The sequence below is a fragment of the Schistocerca cancellata genome, chromosome 1 (assembly GCF_023864275.1).
Source record: "Schistocerca cancellata isolate TAMUIC-IGC-003103 chromosome 1, iqSchCanc2.1, whole genome shotgun sequence".
Lineage (NCBI taxonomy): Eukaryota > Metazoa > Arthropoda > Insecta > Orthoptera > Acrididae > Schistocerca > Schistocerca cancellata.
In genome coordinates this window covers 350,025,509-350,043,842 of record NC_064626.1, presented here as the reverse complement: position 1 = coordinate 350,043,842, position 18,334 = coordinate 350,025,509, and the positions used below count along the sequence as shown (strand labels likewise).

At 41.3% G+C, this 18,334-nt stretch overlaps 1 protein-coding gene across 1 annotated transcript in view; it reads right to left on the bottom strand.

Moving 5' to 3' along the window:
- Positions 1-18,334, bottom strand: part of LOC126173896 (A-kinase anchor protein 10, mitochondrial) — a 131,524-nt gene that overhangs the window by 2,756 nt on the left and 110,434 nt on the right. The window contains exons 9-10 of the mRNA XM_049920992.1: positions 16,579-16,655; positions 16,208-16,260 (exon numbers count right to left, since the gene is read on the bottom strand). Coding sequence (XP_049776949.1) covers positions 16,208-16,260; positions 16,579-16,655 — 130 coding nt within the window. The remainder of the gene's footprint in view (positions 1-16,207; positions 16,261-16,578; positions 16,656-18,334) is intronic.

The window sequence follows — 18,334 nt, the reverse complement described above, 5'->3', positions numbered from 1 at the left end:
GAAACAAGGATGTTTATGTGCTGTCTATGCTGGCATTTCTGTATGATCCATTACCAAAATTCAAAAAGTGGATGCTAAAAACAGTCGAGAAACCCTCAATGTTTTAATTGGTGTGTAGTGTAGAGAAAATGCATTTCAGCGGTTGCATACACAGAATCATCATCGATAAACTAGTTACACAACAAGCTACACAAACAAAGAATGCAGTCGGTATTATTCTGAAAGCATGAATATCCTGGAAAAGTTTGGTGATACATTGAATTTACTGAAATGTATTGCTGACAAGGCAGGCCTACACTCATGACCATGCTTTTTTGAATGCCATGAACTTTTCCCCACAAATGGCATACCTGGCTAGCTTCCGTATTCCTGTTGTGCACGTTATTGTCAGCTGCTGACAGTACAATGGTCATTGTGTTGTGAGGTAGATCAATTGTTTACTTTTCTCAATAATAACTATTATTCACAAATCACACATTGTACGTTTGGCAAGCCATTGGTGAGGAACCAGCATCTGGCTTGTGCACGTCACTCCGCCTGAAGGATATGCTCATCATTGTTAATATTTCTCAGATGAAGAACAGGAGTAAAAGCCTTTGATAAGTTTCCATTCAGTCCTTCAGTTGTCCCATAAAAACATGGGAGAACTGCCGGATATCAGTAACTTCCTGCCACGATATTTCGGCGCAGAGTCTTCTGGCCATCTTCAGGTGTATGCCACTCTAGTAGTACTGGCGAGTACGCGCTGAGCTCCGCTATTTAAAGCCTTCTGAGGTGACATTGCGCATGCGCTGCTCAGTGTACGCATTCATAACGGCTCCATGCGCTGCACCTCACGCCCTCCACTGTGAAAGCCTGGCGTATCAGTGTCAGGTCGATTTCCATCTTTATGCAGATAACTACGTCAACTACAAAGTTTCTCTATAATAGGATTCCAAGCAGAGTTCAGCTGATAACCGCTATCTCGATTAATGAGAGTCTCGTTGTCAGACAATCTTATTTCCACAAATACATTGATAATCAAGCTCCAAAAGTTTGATGTATGGGCCAAACTTTTTGTGTCGTCGTAATTCATGGAATGGTCTGTGGCAATACAATGTTCGGCGATTGCGGACTTGGTAGGTTGGAGAAGCCGAGTATGCCGTCGGTGTTCCACAATGCGTTCCTGCACAGTTCGTGTTGTTTGCGCTATATATGATTTGCCGCATTCACACGGAATTTTGTAAACACCTGGTTTACGCAGGCCCAGGTCGTCTTTAACTGATCCCACCAGTGATGAAATTTTGGAAGGAGGGCGAAAGATGACTCTCACTTGATACTTTCTCATTATTCTGCCTATCTGTGAAGAAATATTCCCAATAAATGGTAGATAAACAGTCGACCTGAAGGCCTCTTCCTCTTCCTTGTTCCATCGTTTGTAGGTCTTCATCACTCTGTTCACTTGCCTAGGTGAAAAGCCATTCTTTAAAAATACTTTTTGCAGCTGTTCCAGCTCTGCTTGAAGACTGTCGGCGTCAGAGATAGTATGGGCACAGTGGACCAAGGTTTTGAGAATGCCCATTGTTTGTGCAGGATGGTGGCAACTAGTAGCTTGTAGATACAGGTCTGTATGAGTGGGCTTTCTGTACACCGAGTGACCAAGTGTGCCATCACTCTTCCGTCACACCAAGACATATAAAAATGTCAGACAACCATCTTTCTCTATCTCCATGGTAAACTTTATGTTTTCATGTATGGAGTTCATGTGACGTAAAAATTCTTGGAGACTGCTATTTACATGGATTAAAAGGAGACCATGAGGCCACACCAGACCATGAGGCCACACTATAAAAGTGTTGTCAACGTACCACCAAAATAGTGTCAGTTTAAAAGTGGCAGAGTCGAGTGCTCTCTCCTCAAAATCCTCCATAAAAATATTGGCCACCAGGGGAGACAAAAGACTCCCCATGGCAACACCATCAGATTGTTCGTAAAATTCGTTGTTAAATATAAAATATGTAGAGGAGAGAGTGTGCTCAAACAACGCTGTAATGTCTGCACCAAACATATTGCCAATGAGGTGTAGTAAGTCCACCAGAGGCACCTTTGTGAACAGTGAAACCACATCAAAACTGACCAATAAATCACTACTTTGCAGTTGTAGTGACTGAAGTCGACTGATAAAATCACCAGAATTCTTTATGTGATGTGCACACTTGCCTATCATTGGTTTGAGCAAAGATGCCAAGAATTTTGCTAGGTCGTAGGTGGCTACTCCAATGTTTCTTACAATAGGACGTAATGGCACATTTTCCTTGTGAATCTTAGGCAGTCCATATATCATAGGTGGAACTGAACTGTTTGGTTTCAGTCTCTTGATGACCTCTTTCGGTAGAGAACTATTTGATAAAAGTTCTGCTGTTTTTCGCACTATTCAGTTCGTGGGATCCTTATCGATTTTTCAATCCGTTGAATCACATAATAAAACATTGATCTTATTAATATAGTCATCCCTTGGCATGAGGACAGTAGCGTTTCCTTTGTCAGATTTTAAGACTACTGTATCTGTATCGACATCTGCTCATAAGTTACGGAGGGCTATCCTCTCCATGGGCGAGATGTTACTCTTCATTGGTGCACTCCTGGTCGTTCAGTGTTGAAAATACAATGGGTTGTGGGGATTCAACCAAAATTACAACACAATTGACAAACTGAATTGTTAATCATTTCTCATTTAAAGAAGCATCATTATTTACAACTAATAGCTACATTTCTCCAGTATAATTTACATAAACTCATCTTGCAGTAGCTATTGCAATATAATTCTGGAACAGAGTATCTCATTAAACAAGCAATTGGCGACCAGAGAAAAACTCATTGTGTCAGTTTGCAGTAACATAAATGAGGAAATTTGATGTTTATTTCCATACTAGGAAATTCTTGTTTCACTGGCTATCAATGACTCTTAAAAAGTTACAGTCACTAGAGCAAAATAAATAAATAAATAAAAATAAAAACTATAACTACTGATATATCGCCATAGATAAGAAAGTTCCATTTGTTAACAATTTGGCAAAATGCTCCCCTTATTGGGTGCTATCAGTCGTCAAAATCTTGTTTCAATGTCTCGAGCGGTTTAGGAGATATGAGGGATGTTGTGAATATTTCATTCTCGTGGATGTGTGATCTGGAGTGAATGTGCTATGTACAAATCTTTTTCTTGAGATTGGAGGCAGATAGAGCCCACGTTCCAAATCTAAAGAAAACTTCAATATGTTAGCTAAATTTCATACACAGCAACATATGGTGAAACATGCACCAAATGTAAAATCATAACTACAAACTTTTTGAATTTTGCGCAGTGTCATACTTAAGTGTGTATATCACAATACATATGACCATTAGCGAGATGATGGGCACTTCACCACAAAGTTGACATACAATGCTACAAGTAACGCAAAAATCAAATATTTTTACTGAATAGTTTCGGTAAAATCGTTTGAGAAAGACTACAGGGTGGGCAATCCTCAACTCTCTCAGCACAGAGCATCGCCAACCAGTGCATCCAACAAATTTGTATGTGTTTCGGTATGTGCAGGACCAGTGCAGTAGGTGTGGAACATGCGCTTTGCACTGTAGTGTCTTGTCGTGTCACGCGTGCTATACACTTCTCAATTTCTGCTTAACCTCAGGGTTGCCTTCTGTTTACTTTTTTTTGGATGGAACAAACTGAAAACACAACTTTCACTTAAATAAGTCTTTGCCAATAATGCAATTAAAACTGGCCTTGCTGATTTCAAATTACCCCAATATCAACCTTGGGCACATACAAGGTACGATCATAAAGTAATGGGAATTTTTGTTTTTCTCAAAGAATCTTTATTTATTCATCAACATCAACTTTGTCCCCTTCAAAGCAATCCCCCTCAGATATAATGCACTTGTGCCAGCACTTTTTCCAATCTTGGGAGCACTTCTGGAACTCATTTTTTGTAATGGTGTTCAGCTCCTTCAGTGATTCTGTTTTTATTTCATCAATGGTGGCAAAACAAATTCCCTTCATGGTTCTCTTCTGCCTCAGGAATAGAAAGAAATTTCAAGGGGCCATGTCTGGTGAATAAAGTGGCTGAGGCAACATAGCGGTTTTGGTTTTTTTTTTTTTTTGCCAAAAAACCACAAACAAGCATTGAGGCATAAGCGGGAGCATTATTATGATGCAATTTCCACAAGGGGTTTTCCGGCAATGCTGGTTGTTTTCTTCTAACTGCTTCATGCAAGTGGCAGATGACTTCCAAGTAATATTCCTTACTTATCTTAAGACTATAAAGCAGTAACTCATTATGCACTCTCTCACTGCAATCTAAGAAAACAGAGAAAAGTGCCTCCTCATGTGATCAAATTTGTCCAATTTTTTTCGGTCTTGGTTCCATATATTCATGTTTCATTACCTCTTATAATGATCTTTAGAAGTTCTCAATCATTGTCGACTTCACTGAGCAATTTGTGAGCGATATCTACATAATGTCTTTTTGGCTAACATTCAATATTAGAATAACATCCAAGTGATGTGCCGAACTGTACGGTCACATGTCCAAAGAATATTAAACAGTAATTTGCATGTGGTGAATGTAGTCCAAGATTGGAGCATTCATGAAAGATTAAATTTTTTTTTTTTTTTTGCCCAAACCTCAAGCTTGATTTATATTTCAATAATAGCTTTCAATGAAGGATATAATAAACAAATAATGACATCTCAACCCCGCATGCTTAATGAAGTCCACCCAACTGGTCATCAAATAATGCTAATGACAAAAAAATCCATAACTGGAAAGGAGAAAAATATTATTAATAAAGCAGACAAGCACAGGAGCTCACATCCTCCATCAACGTTTTTCAAAATTCTGTGCTAAACTTTACATTTATATGTTGCTCCATGGCACTATGACAAGTCTATTACACTTACTATGTCTCAACAGCCAAGTGAATGGTTCATCCATGAAACTTTTTATACACATGCCATGTATGATAAATTTGAGAGATTATTGAAATAGTCTCATAATTGTGTAAGAAAAAGTAGGGACAAAAAAAATTGTATCCTGGGAGAATGACATGATGGAAAGAATAAAACAGATGAAGGATTTATGGACTTAAGCACATAATCAAAATATATCAAACAGGGAACATTAATTTAGGAAGACTGGGATAAACAGAAAGTGACTATACTATGGTAAGATAGTTTCAAGTACCATTTACGGCACTGCTCAGAACACAAGGTGCAGATTAGGACTCCAATCATGATCTAATAATGACAAAAAATAATAATAATTAAGAGAAGAAACACACAGTGCAGTGGGACACAGATAAGTTAAGAGACTGATTCAAAACCCTCAGATTCTGTCGCCACTGGCAAAGTTGAATCCTTGATAGTAAGATGGGCACTCTAGCCATACCATACAGATGGCATGAATGTGGCCACAAAACACCTTATCTTTGGAAAATATGGAACTTTAGATACCATGTTGTGAAGGTATATACGAACATGTAGCTCCCTGTTTATGCCAACTGCATAAGCAGTCAGTATTCAGACTGAAAAAAATTATAAAATTTAATTTTAGAAGATATAACCACAAATTAAATGGTTCTTCCCCCTCAGTCAGGTTGTTTAACAAGTGGGTTGGAGACCACTTATTGGGAGAACATTATCTGATTGCCCAATATGTAATGCAGACTTCACTGAGGCCCAACTGTTTCATTTGTGCACATTTGCCTATCCCACTGTGCAATTATTTTACACGATTCCTTTTTTGACTCGCTGTTCATCACGCAGTTCTTCTGTGAACCAATTTTATGTTCCTGACTTTACACGAGTGAAACTATAGAATAAATAAAACTCTTGACATGAATCAAATGGACATTTCACCTCATCAAAAATGAACAAAAAATAATGATAGAGGCTGAAGAAATGAATTAAAATATGTGCCATGGTTGTAACTTGAACCTGAGTCTCCTGCTTACCCCGTTTCTTCAGCTACTACCATTGCCAAAGATAAAGTTGAGACTCATGTGCTCAAGGAAAATATAACTCCATCAGAACAAAAAATAGTTTATAGCTAACAATATCCTTCATGAGACAAAAATTCATTCAAGTAAGTAAAATGCCTATGGTCCACATGGATTGGCAGTACGGACAGATTCTCCTCTTGGTGCCTTGACTACATTGTGTTGTGTGTCAGATATCTGCTGCCATCCTTGAAGGAGAATCACTAATTATGGAGTTGGCATGAAAGAACATCATACTAACATCAAGTTCATCAAACTAACATCAAGTTGCAAACTTCCATCTTATTAAAAGAAATCATCAGATACAAAAGAATTATTTCACAGAATGCATATAGAATGGTTGCAGCAGACAAATCAATGAGCATTCACAAGAGGAGGAAGAGGAAGATAAATGGTGATGAATACATTCTGATTTGGTGTAAAGTTGGTAATGATCATAGTAAAATAACTTTGTAAGGAGCTGTAATGTCTTATTATAGACAATAATGATGTCTCTTTCATCAGATTATTTGTCAAAAAAGAAATACACTTAGCTTGCCAAAAGCCCAGAAGTGATTATTCTTTGTGTTGCGGCACTCAAAGGCACTCTGAAATGCTCACTTGGAGTCTCAGGGTGAAACTATTGAGGTGGGACTCTGCCATGCCCAGTTAACGGCCCAAAGTTGCTGACCTTTGTTTTATTGACCGCCGCCGCCACCATATTTGTGGTTTTATTTCTGATAAGAAGTTACCTCAAAGTTCCCAGGCTGTTTAAAGTGATGCAGCAACTTCTACTCTCTACTGGTCTGCAAAACAGTTATGGTACAATGTGAAAATAAATTTAGTTTGTTTTTTCTGACATGAAGGAGATGGTCCACCATGAATTTTTTACCACAGTTAACAATCATCACTATCTTGAGCTGTTGAAACTATTTTCTGAGGCACTTCTGAAAAAAAAAATGCCTATATTGTAGCAATCAAAGAACTGACTGCTCCAATACCAAGACATTTCAAGGCAAACATTATATGTTTTTCTCCAAAAACAAAATGACATAAGTTTTGCGCCTTGTACGTTGATCTCCGCTCTGATTCTTTCCTGTTCACTTGATTGAAAATGAACCTAAAAGAGAATCTTTTTCAGGACAAAGGAGAAGTGATACAAAATTTGCTGGAGGTACTACACAACAGACATTCAGACAGTTTAAATGAATGCATGAAATATTAGGACTCATAAAATGGGTCTAGTGGACACTGTTTTGAAAGTAATGTATTTTTGTAAATGGGTAATAACATTTGTGTAACTGAATAACTTTCCACTATATAATCGTTAAAGTGATCACCGATGATCTTTTAGCTCAACTAAATAAATTTATTGAAACTGCAAAATACTGAACGAAGTATTTTCTGAGTGTAGTTATAACCTACATGAAAACCAAACTACCATCATCTTTTTCTTCTTCTTCCTCCTCCTTTTGAGAGACAAGTCAGTATAAAAGAGGAGGAAGAGGTCAATCGGTTCCCAGTCTCTCAGGGCAACTGTATTAAGACTTTCTTGCAGTAATTTCAAAAAGCTTTATTCACAAATAATCTTTAGTATATGGAATGCCATAAATGTGGACCAGGGAAACTAAATTCCTCCATCTTGATCAGAGAGATGCTGAATGGCAGTTTCAAGCTGGTAAAAAGTAATTGATAGTCTTTTTTTTAATTACTGTAGCATCAAAACTGAACTGACTATAGAATATTGTCACATTTCTGAGTTGCTAGTAAAATTTACAAATTGATTCATTTCTAGGCAACTCAATTATTTCCCTAGAAGATACCATGTTCTGGCCTACAGTCTTCTCCAAACACAAAAATGTGGGTAATTTCAATAGAGAGTGGAGCACTTTTCAGTATTGCAGCCACTTCACACTATGAGACTGATGACTAAAATGACACATTCAAATATGTCAAACAATGGAAAATTCAGGATGGACTCTAACAATATCATGAGAGGGAAAATTGCTACTCACCATAAAGCAGATATGCTGAGTCACAGATAGGCACAACAAAAAGACTCTCACAATTAAAGCTTTCAGCAATTAAGGCATCCGTCAACAAAAGACACATATATGTCGCCCCCCCCCCCCCCACACACACAGAGGCAAACACAGCTCACACTCACGACTGCAGTCTCAGTCAACTGAAACCACACAGCGAGCAGTGGGGCGGGGAGGGGGGAGGGATAGTATGGTGGGGCTGGTGGACAGCAAAATGCTGCAGGTTAGACAGAGGGCGGGGGGGGGGGGGGGGGGAGTGGAAAAAAGAGAAATAAAAAGACTGGGTGTGGTCGTAGAATGACAGCTGTGTAGTGCTGGACTGGGTGGGAACAGGGAAGGGGCTGGATGGGTGAGGACAGTGAGTAACAAAGGTTGAGGCCCGGAGGGTTACAGGAACATATGATGTATTGTAGGAAAAGTTCCCATCTGCGCAATTCAGAAAAGCTAGTGTTGGTGGGAAAGATCCATATGACACTGGCTATGAAACAGACATTGATATGAAGAATATCATGTTTGGCAGCATGTTCAGCAACAGGGTGATCCATTTGTTTCTTGGCCACAGGTTGTCGGTGGCCATTCATGTGGACAGACAGCTTGATGGTAGTCATGCCTACATAGAATGCAGCACAGTGGTTGCAGCTTAGCTTGTAGACCACATGACTGGTTTCACAGGTAGCCCTGCCTTTGATGGGATAGGTGATGTTAGTGACTGGAATGGAGTAGGTAGTGGTGGGAGGGTGTATGGGACAGGTCTGACATCTAGGTCTGTTGCAGGTGTATGAGTCATGAGGTAAGGGATTGGGAGCAGGGGTTGTGTAAGGATGGACGAGTATATTGTGTAGGTTCAGTGGACAGTGGAATACCACTGCGGGAGGGGTGGGAAAGGATAGTGGGCAGGACATTTCTCATTTCACGGCACTATGAGAGGTAATCGAAATCCTGACAGAGAATGTAATTCAGATGCTCCAGTCCTGGGTGGTACTGAGTTACGAGGGGAATGCTCCTCTGTGGCCAGACGGTGTGACTTTGGGAGATGGTGGGAGACTGGAAAGTTGGGAGATGGTGGGAGACTGGAAAGATAAGACATGGGAGATTTGTTTCTGTACAAGGTTGGGAGGATAATTACAGTCAGTGAGGGCTTCAGTGAGACCTTCGGTATATTTCGAGGTGGCAGCTGTCAACTTGGAGGTATTGCTGGTGGTTAGTACATTTGATATGGATGGAGGTACTTATGTAGCCATCTTTGAGGTAGAGGTCAACATTTAAGAAGGTGGCTAGTTGGGTTGAGTAGGACCAGATGAAGCAAATGGGGGAAAAGTAGTTGAGGTTCTGGAGGAATGTGGAATGTGGATAGGGTGTCCTCACCTTCGATCCAGATAGCAAAGACATCATCAATGAATCTGAACCACGTGAGGGGTTTAGTATTCTGGGTTATTAGAAAGGATTCCTCTAGATGGCCCATGAATAGGTTGGCATAGGATGGTGCTATGCTGGTGCCCATAGCAGTACCCAGGACTTGTTTGTAGGTAATGCCTTCAAAGGAGAAGTAATTGTTGGTGAGAATATAGTTGGTCAGGGAGACTAGGAAGGAGATGGTTGGTTTGGAATCTGTTGGATGTTGGGAAAGGTAGTGTTCAACTGTGGTAAGGTCATGGCATTTGGCATGTTAGTGTACAGGGAGGTGGCATAAATAGTGACAAGCAGGGCACCGTGTGGTAAACGGACAGAAATGCCGTGAGTCGGTGGAGGAAATGGTTAGTATCTTTTATAAAGGAGGGTAGGTTTCAGGTAATCAGTTGAAGGTGTTGGTCTGGGAGAGCAGAAATTCTCTCAGTGGAGGCACAGTAACCGGCCACAGTGGGGTGTCCTGGGTGGTTAAGTTTATGGACTTTAGGAAGCATGTTGTAAGGCGAGGAGGGAGATGGACTCCATGGAGGGGTTCTGGGATGGGCCCAAGGATTTTAGTAGTGACTGGAGATCCTGCTGGATTACTGGAATGGGGTCACTGTGGCAAGGTTGGCAGGTGAAAGTACCTGACGGCTGGCAGCGTCCTTCCGCTCAGTAATGCTTGCAGTTCAAAACAACAGTGGAGGAGCCTTTGTCCGCAGGTAGAATTATAAGGTCAGGACCAGTTTTTAAATGCTGGATTGTGGTTCTTTCTGCGGATGTGAAGTTAGTGTGCATGTTGGGGGATTTAGGGAATGATGGTGAGGCAAGGTTCGAGATTAAGAAATTCTGTAAAGTTAACAGGGGGTGGTTTGGGGGCAGTGGTAGTGGTTCATGGTTGGGTGGAGGAGTGAACTGAGTTAGGCAAGGTTCACTATTGGTCTTTGGCTGAGCATGATTGGTAGGGTTAGTGGCAAAAAAAAGGGTTACCACTGTAGGGGCTGGCAGAAGGTCTTTAAGAAGTGCTGCATGGTTGAATTTGTGCGTGGGGCAAAAGGTGAGGCCTTTGGAAAGGACTGATTCTTCTGTAGGGCTAAGGCTTCTGGAGGAAAGGTTCATGACTGTGTTGTGGATCTGTTTAGGTTCTGGATTCTGTGTGGTGGTGGAAGGGAGTTTTGGAGGGTGAGATAAGTCTAGTAGGTCTGCGAGACAGGGTTTGTCAGCTATGAGGGGACGTGGGGGAGGTTTGGAGATCGTTGTAGAAGAGGTGGACAGTGGTACTCCAAGGTGGGAGTAGGAAGTGAGCAGGGTGGAGAGCTTTTTGAGGTGGCATTGTGCATGTTGCTCAAGTTCCTGCAGGGCAAAAGTTACAATGTGTGTTATGGGTTCCAGAATTTGGGATTGAATAGCAAGAGAATTTTTCAGATGGAGAGAAGGTACTGCAAGGAGGTTTGGGCTTGGTTAATACAGTTTTGCAGGACTATGTTGGTGAGGGCTAAGGACTGGCGGAATCAGAACATGTGGACAATGACCTCCACATGTTCAGATTCCGGAACCACCCAAATCTTGTGTATAGCCAGTAGTGGATTGAAATAACCTATTTGTTCAGTCTGTAGCATGTGACATTCCATTCTGGAAATCATTAGGGAATTCAATATTCCAAGATCCTCAGTGTCAAGTGTGTGTCAAGAATATCAAATATCAGGCATTGCTTCTCACAATGGACAATGCAGTGGCGTTTGCTTAGAGTTGTCAGTACTCACAGACAAGCAACAACACATGAAATAACTGCAGAACCCAATGTGGGATTTAAAACCAATCTATCTATTAGGAAAGTGCAGCGCAATTTGGCATTAATGGACAACGGCAGCAGACATCCGATGTGAATGCCTTTGCTAACAGCTCAACATTGCCTCTCCTGGGCTCTTGAATATAGAGGTTGGATCCATATGACTAGAAAACTATGGCCCGATCAGATAAGTCCCAATTTCAGTTGGTAAGGGCTGATGGTAGGGGTTTGAGTGTGGCGCAGATCCCAGGAAGCCATGGACCAAGCAGGTGGTGGCTTCATAATGGCGTACGCTGTGTCTATGTGGTATCGCCTGGGTCCTCTCGTACAGCTGAACTGATCTTGAACTGGTCACTGACTGCAAATGGTTGTGTTCGGATACTTGGAGCCTATTTGCAGCCATTCAGGGACATCCTGTTTCCAAATAACAACAGAAGTTTTATGAATGACAATGCACCATGTCACTGAGCCACACCTGCTCCCGATTGGTCAAGATTTTCTGGACAATCGAGTGAATGATTTGGCCATGCTGAATCCCATAGAACATTTATGGGCCATAATCAGGAGGTCAGTTTGTGAACGAAATCCTGCATCAGTAACACTTTTGGAAATGTGGATGCCTGTTAGAGGCATCATGGCTCAATATTTCTACAGGGAACTTGCAATAACTTGCTGAGTCTATGTCACACTGAGTTGCTCAATATACCAAACAAAAGGTGGTCCAACAAGATATTAGGAGATACCCCATGACTTTTGTCACCTCAGTGTAGTAGATAATGTCAGAAGCCCCATGAGGCTGTTTTCAACCAATGCCACTTTCTATATGAGGCTAAATGACAGAAATTAGGAAAATGGAGGAAGACCACCAGAGTATCAAAAATGGGTGCAGAAAGGGAAAAAAGCATGCCATTCCATTTTTCAAGAACAGTCATCCGATAGATGCACAGAATTATCATTAATAATAATGTCGTACGGTTCAAAGACCTGATGCAAGTCTTTCAATTGGGTATCAGTTTGAGGATTTACACATTCCTGTGCCAATGGCACCCAGTGTTCCCATACGGTCGCTCAGTACAAACCGGGCCTGACAATGCTCAAATTTAACGATTCAGCAAGAGCCTACGTACAAGGCAAGATCAGTTGTTGTAACCAATGGCACCCCAAACCATCACACCTGGTATTTGTCCACTATGCCACTCCACAATGCAGCCCTCCAGGTTGTGCTCACCATGGTACTGCCTGACACATATGCAGCCATCACTGTAGGACATGTTGAAGCAAGACTCATCCAAAAAGATTACAGGTTGCCACTCAGCACCCCAGTGAAGGCGTTCACGTGCCCAGTCCAGTTGGAGGAGCTTGTGGTCTCTGGACAATGGAAGTCGACATAATGGCATGCATGCAACCAGTCCAACCTGCAGCAGATGGCGACAAACCGTCGATGCAGACAAGTTCATACCTTATCAGATTACCTTTCATTCAGAAGGCTGTTGCATGCAGCAACTGTTATATTGACTTGTAAATAATACATTTCAGCTATCAGTTGTCCTTTTTAAGTTTTATTGGGAGATCTAGATTGCAGCTAGAAACTAGCCATGCATTACATGCATTGATCAAAAATGATAGTGCATTGAGAATGGCTAGTTTCTAGCTGAAATCTAGATCTGCCAATAAAATTTAAAAAGGACGACTGATAGCTGAAATCTATTATTTACAACTTCATACCTGTTGCTGTGCTCCAGCGATGACACTGTACGGTCCGTAATGGCCGTGCGGAGAAGATGATGGTCATCCCGTGCTGAGGTCATGTTTCGTGGTCCAGTTCCCACTTATCGCTGCGTACAACCTTCCTGTATCCACTGCTTCCACACACGCATCACTGTCATAGCAGCATGCCCTGCGCAAGCCGAAATGTCACGGTATGACAACCCCGATCATTCTGCCCCGCTCAAACTCGCTCACATGCCGATATGGCTCCCTTTGACGTCAACGAGGCACTCACTGTATTGTTTCCACCTTGTGTGACAGTTCTGCACTGACTACACCAGGCGCAACACTGACCCTGTTGGACCGACACAAGAGAGCTCTGCTTGGCCTACATGTACCCTATCTCTCTGCAAAACATATCATGTATTGCTTGCACACCCGTCGCCACTTCCATCAAGTGTGGCGCTATTCGGGTAATTCCTTCTCGGTGTAGCACTTTTCACAAATGGCAGTGTACTTTAATATACTGCATATACATTACTGTTTGATTATGCTATTGGTAATAAAGTAACGAAAGCAGTAACAACCATGAAATACCTAGGAGTAACTATTCAGAGTGACCTAAGATGGAACGACTGCATAAAACTAACAGTGGGAAAAATCCCAGGAACAAGTTGGCTTTGGGTGTGAATGTAGCACACTGGACTACTTGCAAGTCACGAATAAAATATGGCAATATGTATGAAGTATGACTACGTCTGCAATACTAACAGCCACTGAATAATAAAGCAACCTATGTTAGTATCCAGAAGAATACGTCATGACTGCCACAGCTTCTACCAAACTTCGTCAGGTTACTGGCGAATTCAGAATTGAAAGAATGATCAATCAAGACGACTCCGTAGCACTGATACTATTATCTACAATCCTGGAGGAAATTTTCACCGCCTTAAACTGCAACACAAAGAGGAGAATGTGTGTTAATTAACCTACATTTCACTGATGAAAATGTTACTGTTTACTTCTAATGCATGAAAAAAATGAATGCCAGAACATAATAGAGTAAGTATGGATGAAAGCATGAAGCTCTATTAGAATAAAACATCATGTACAACAAACCCAATGAAAAGAAAACTGCATGAATGGCGAATGAGATCACGTAATCAGTTTATGATTTAGGCCAGTAGAAGACTGAATGGACAGTAAAATAAATATAACAGAAGACCAGACGTAGCCTAGAGTGTCTTCACTTTCCAAAGCGAAACATCTGATGCATGTGAAAGCAAAAAGTGGCAATAAGTATTATATTATCAGTTTTGCATTACAGCAGCAAGATACGGAGTTTATATGAAAGGGGTGGGAGAAGAAACCATAACTATCAAAAAGTAAATGTTGTTGAGGAAGATGAAGAGGTTTTTTTTCTGTATGTGGAACTTATAGCGGGGACAAAAATACAAACAAGTGGATGAGGAACCATACATTGGAAAACTGACGAGTATGATGTCCAACCAGGCAAATGAGCTATAGTTGGACCAAGACAGTTCTATATTGGACTCAAAGACATAATAAAATGCATCAGTGGATGTGAAATGGGTGACGACAACAACAATGATGATGATAATGTCAATAACTGACATGACAAAATAATATTTTCATTTCCACATACTACATTTAAAATGTTACAAACAGCAGCCATAATATACACTCCTGGAAATGGAAAAAAGAACACATTGACACCGGTGTGTCAGACCCACCATACTTGCTCCGGACACTGCGAGAGGGCTGTACAAGCAATGATCACATGCACGGCACAGCGGACACACCATGAACCGCGGTGTTGGCCGTCGAATGGCGCTAGCTGTGCAGCATTTGTGCACCGCCGCCGTCAGTGTCAGCCAGTTTGCCGTGGCATACGGAGCTCCATCGCAGTCTTTAACACTGGTAGCATGCCGCGACAGCGTGGACGTGAACCGTATGTGCAGTTGACGGACTTTGAGTGAGGGCGTATAGTGGGCATGCGGGAGGCCGGGTGGACGTACCACCGAATTGCTCAACACGTGGGGCGTGAGGCCTCCACAGTACATCGATGTTGTCGCCAGTGGTCGGCGGAAGGTGCACGTGCCCGTCGACCTGGGACCGGACCGCAGCGACGCACGGATGCACGCCAAGACCGTAGGATCCTACGCAGTGCCGTAGGGGACCGCACCGCCACTTCCCAGCAAATTAGGGACACTGTTGCTCCTGGGGTATCGGCGAGGACCATTCGCAACCGTCTCCATGAAGCTGAGCTACGGTCCCGCACACCGTTAGGCCGTCTTCCGCTCACGCCCCAACATCGTGCAGCCCGCCTCCAGTGGTGTCGCGACAGGCGTGAATGGAGGGACGAATGGAGACGTGTCGTCTTCAGCGATGAGAGTCACTTCTGCCTTGGTGCCAATGATGGTCGTATGCGTGTTTGGCGCCGTGCAGGTGAGCGCCACAATCAGGACTGCATACGACCGAGGCACACAGGGCCAACACCCGGCATCATGGTGTGGGGAGCGATCTCCTACACTGGCCGTACACCAATGGTGATCGTCGAGGGGACACTGAATAGTGCACGGTACATCCAAACCGTCATCGAACCCATCGTTCTACCATTCCTAGACCGGCAAGGGAACTTGCTGTTCCAACAGGACAATGCACGTCCGCATGTATCCCGTGCCGCCCAACGTGCTCTAGAAGGTGTAAGTCAACTACCCTGGCCAGCAAGATCTCTGGATCTGTCCCCCATTGAGCATGTTTGGGACTGGATGAAGCATCGTCTCACGCGGTCTGCACGTCCAGCACGAACGCTGGTCCAACTGAGGCGCCAGGTGGAAATGGCATGGCAAGCCGTTCCACAGGACTACATCCAGCATCTCTACGATCGTCTCCATGGGAGAATAGCAGCCTGCATTGCTGCGAAAGGTGGATATACACTGTACTAGTGCCGACACTGTGCATGCTCTGTTGCCTGTGTCTATGTGCCTGTGGTTCTGTCAGTGTGATCATGTGATGTATCTGACCCCAGGAATATGTCAATAAAGTTTCCCCTTCCTGGGACAATGAATTCACAGTGTTCTTATTTCAATTTCCAGGAGTGTAGATTTAAAAAAAAAAAAACATATATGAGGTACTCCTTACAATTCACTAGGGGTGTGTAACCGTTAAGAACAGAAGTTAAACTTGACACAAAATATATTTGCAGTGTTCATTGTTTGCATAATGTGCACAATAATCATACCTTATCTTCTTCCATGTTGACTAGTTTTTTAACAACACGAGTCAGGCGAGATTCTGGAAGGACAAAATAATGACACTAATAAATGAACTGATGAAACAGAATGGAAGAACACAGGAAGAAAGAAAAAATGAACAGTGGCTTAGCAATACTAATAGATATACGAAATGTTGTAACTTTATCAGAATATCCTCACAAAAAGTCAACATTTTTGTACTACTTCAGAGTGCATTCTAAACAAAGTTCATGAGTAGAAGAACATTTTTCATTCCTTAAATTAGCTGCACTACCTTCATTCTAACTTATTCAGTCAACAAAAGACATAAAAACTATCAGCAAACTGCAAGCAACACCAAATTTCATCTATATCGTACCTTCTTTTCTATCTGGTTCTGGTTCAACATCACTTTCATATCGACCCAAAACTGTGATGCGCCCAAAAGAAAGGTCCCTGAAATGCATGGAAACAAAGTTTTTAACAATATGTCCAAAATGAACAAAACAAAGAGCTTATAATTTGCACAATTTAAAGATATGTATTCTGTTTTCATTGGAATCATGACCAGTGTCATAAATATTATAGCTCTCTTTCTTACATCTCAGTTTACATAACTGAAAGAGGGAAATGAGAGTGTGTGAATGGTAACACACAGTACACAGTGATAACTTAGTAGTACCACAGGCTACAAAATTACCTTAGCAAAGTAATTCATAGCTGTACTAACTAACCATCTCACGAATCATGCTGTACGTTAATTTATGTTTCTGGCAAATGACTATGTTTTTCTAAACATAAATAACATTACGTAGAGTTAACAACACAATGCAACAAAGATATTTTTCTAAACAGTTCTACTTAGCAATCCAATTTGTTTTTTGTTTTACACACTGTTGATGTAACTTCACTGATTCCACGTCATTAACATTTATTGGCAAATGATCCATGCAACAAAAAACTAATTAATAACTAAATAAATAAATAACTTGTAGATAAGAACTAGTTACACAACACAGAAGGATGTAGCTGCAAGTCATTAAGTGGTGTACACTGATTTGAGGACTCCAAGGGCGTAACTGTTGGAACTCTGTGATCAGGTAATTGATAATTACAAGCACAATCTTCAAGAGACCACAAAAGAAAACATGAATGGATAGTAACTGCTAACCTTAGATTCCAGATCAGCTACACAATTACTCACATAACAGAGAAACCAAGTGTACTTGAAGCAGAGAACAAAGTTTGGATGGTATCATAAGATATATATAACAAGTACAGGGTGAAGTTCAAGAAAATACTAAAAAACCATTAGAAAGTAATAGAATATGTATCGTCTGAAGCATAGAGAAAGCAAATAAATCTTCAATGAAATAACAGCAGTGACAGATATGCTAAAACTATTGCCCAAAAATCTTGACTAATAGTTGAGATGCTGAATCTGAGGAGACAAGGAACAGTTTAAAAAACTGAATTACAAGGAAGCTTATAAGAGAATACAAAAATCACTTTACTGGTAAGTTGGTTATTTTTATATTGGTTATTTTTATATTCCATAATGCATGTAAATTAGTAATTCTTACCCACCCCCTTTTATATATTACATACATTCTTCTGTGGAATAAGAGGAGCTGCCAAGGGGAAACTGTTACAGGGGTTTCAAATTTAACTTTGCTCTCAGACATTTTATACCATTTAGTAAGTGACGAAAACTGACAGTGGCAGCATTGTGCATCCATATTTAATTATTTATTTATTTATTTATTATTTTGCTAAAGACAACCTTGATGTAGAATAATAAATGTCATTTTTTACTTCTGGTACAGTATGAGGAGCAGTCAAATGAAAACATCCACCACAATGAGACTATGGAATGGTTCAACTCAAAAGTCATCATCATACGCGTTCAAACATTTACCTCACTGGAAAATGCGATGACCAATTCCCGTTTCATAGAACGCAGTTAGCTGCTGACTGCTCCACAACCGCAATCACTCTTGCACTTCCTCATCCAACTGAAAGTGACATCCATGAATGTCTTCCTTCAAGTCACCAAAGACTTGAAAATCGCCTGGTGAAAGATCCAAGCTGTATGGAGGGTGTTGCAGTGTATCTCAACTAAATCACTAAGCGTA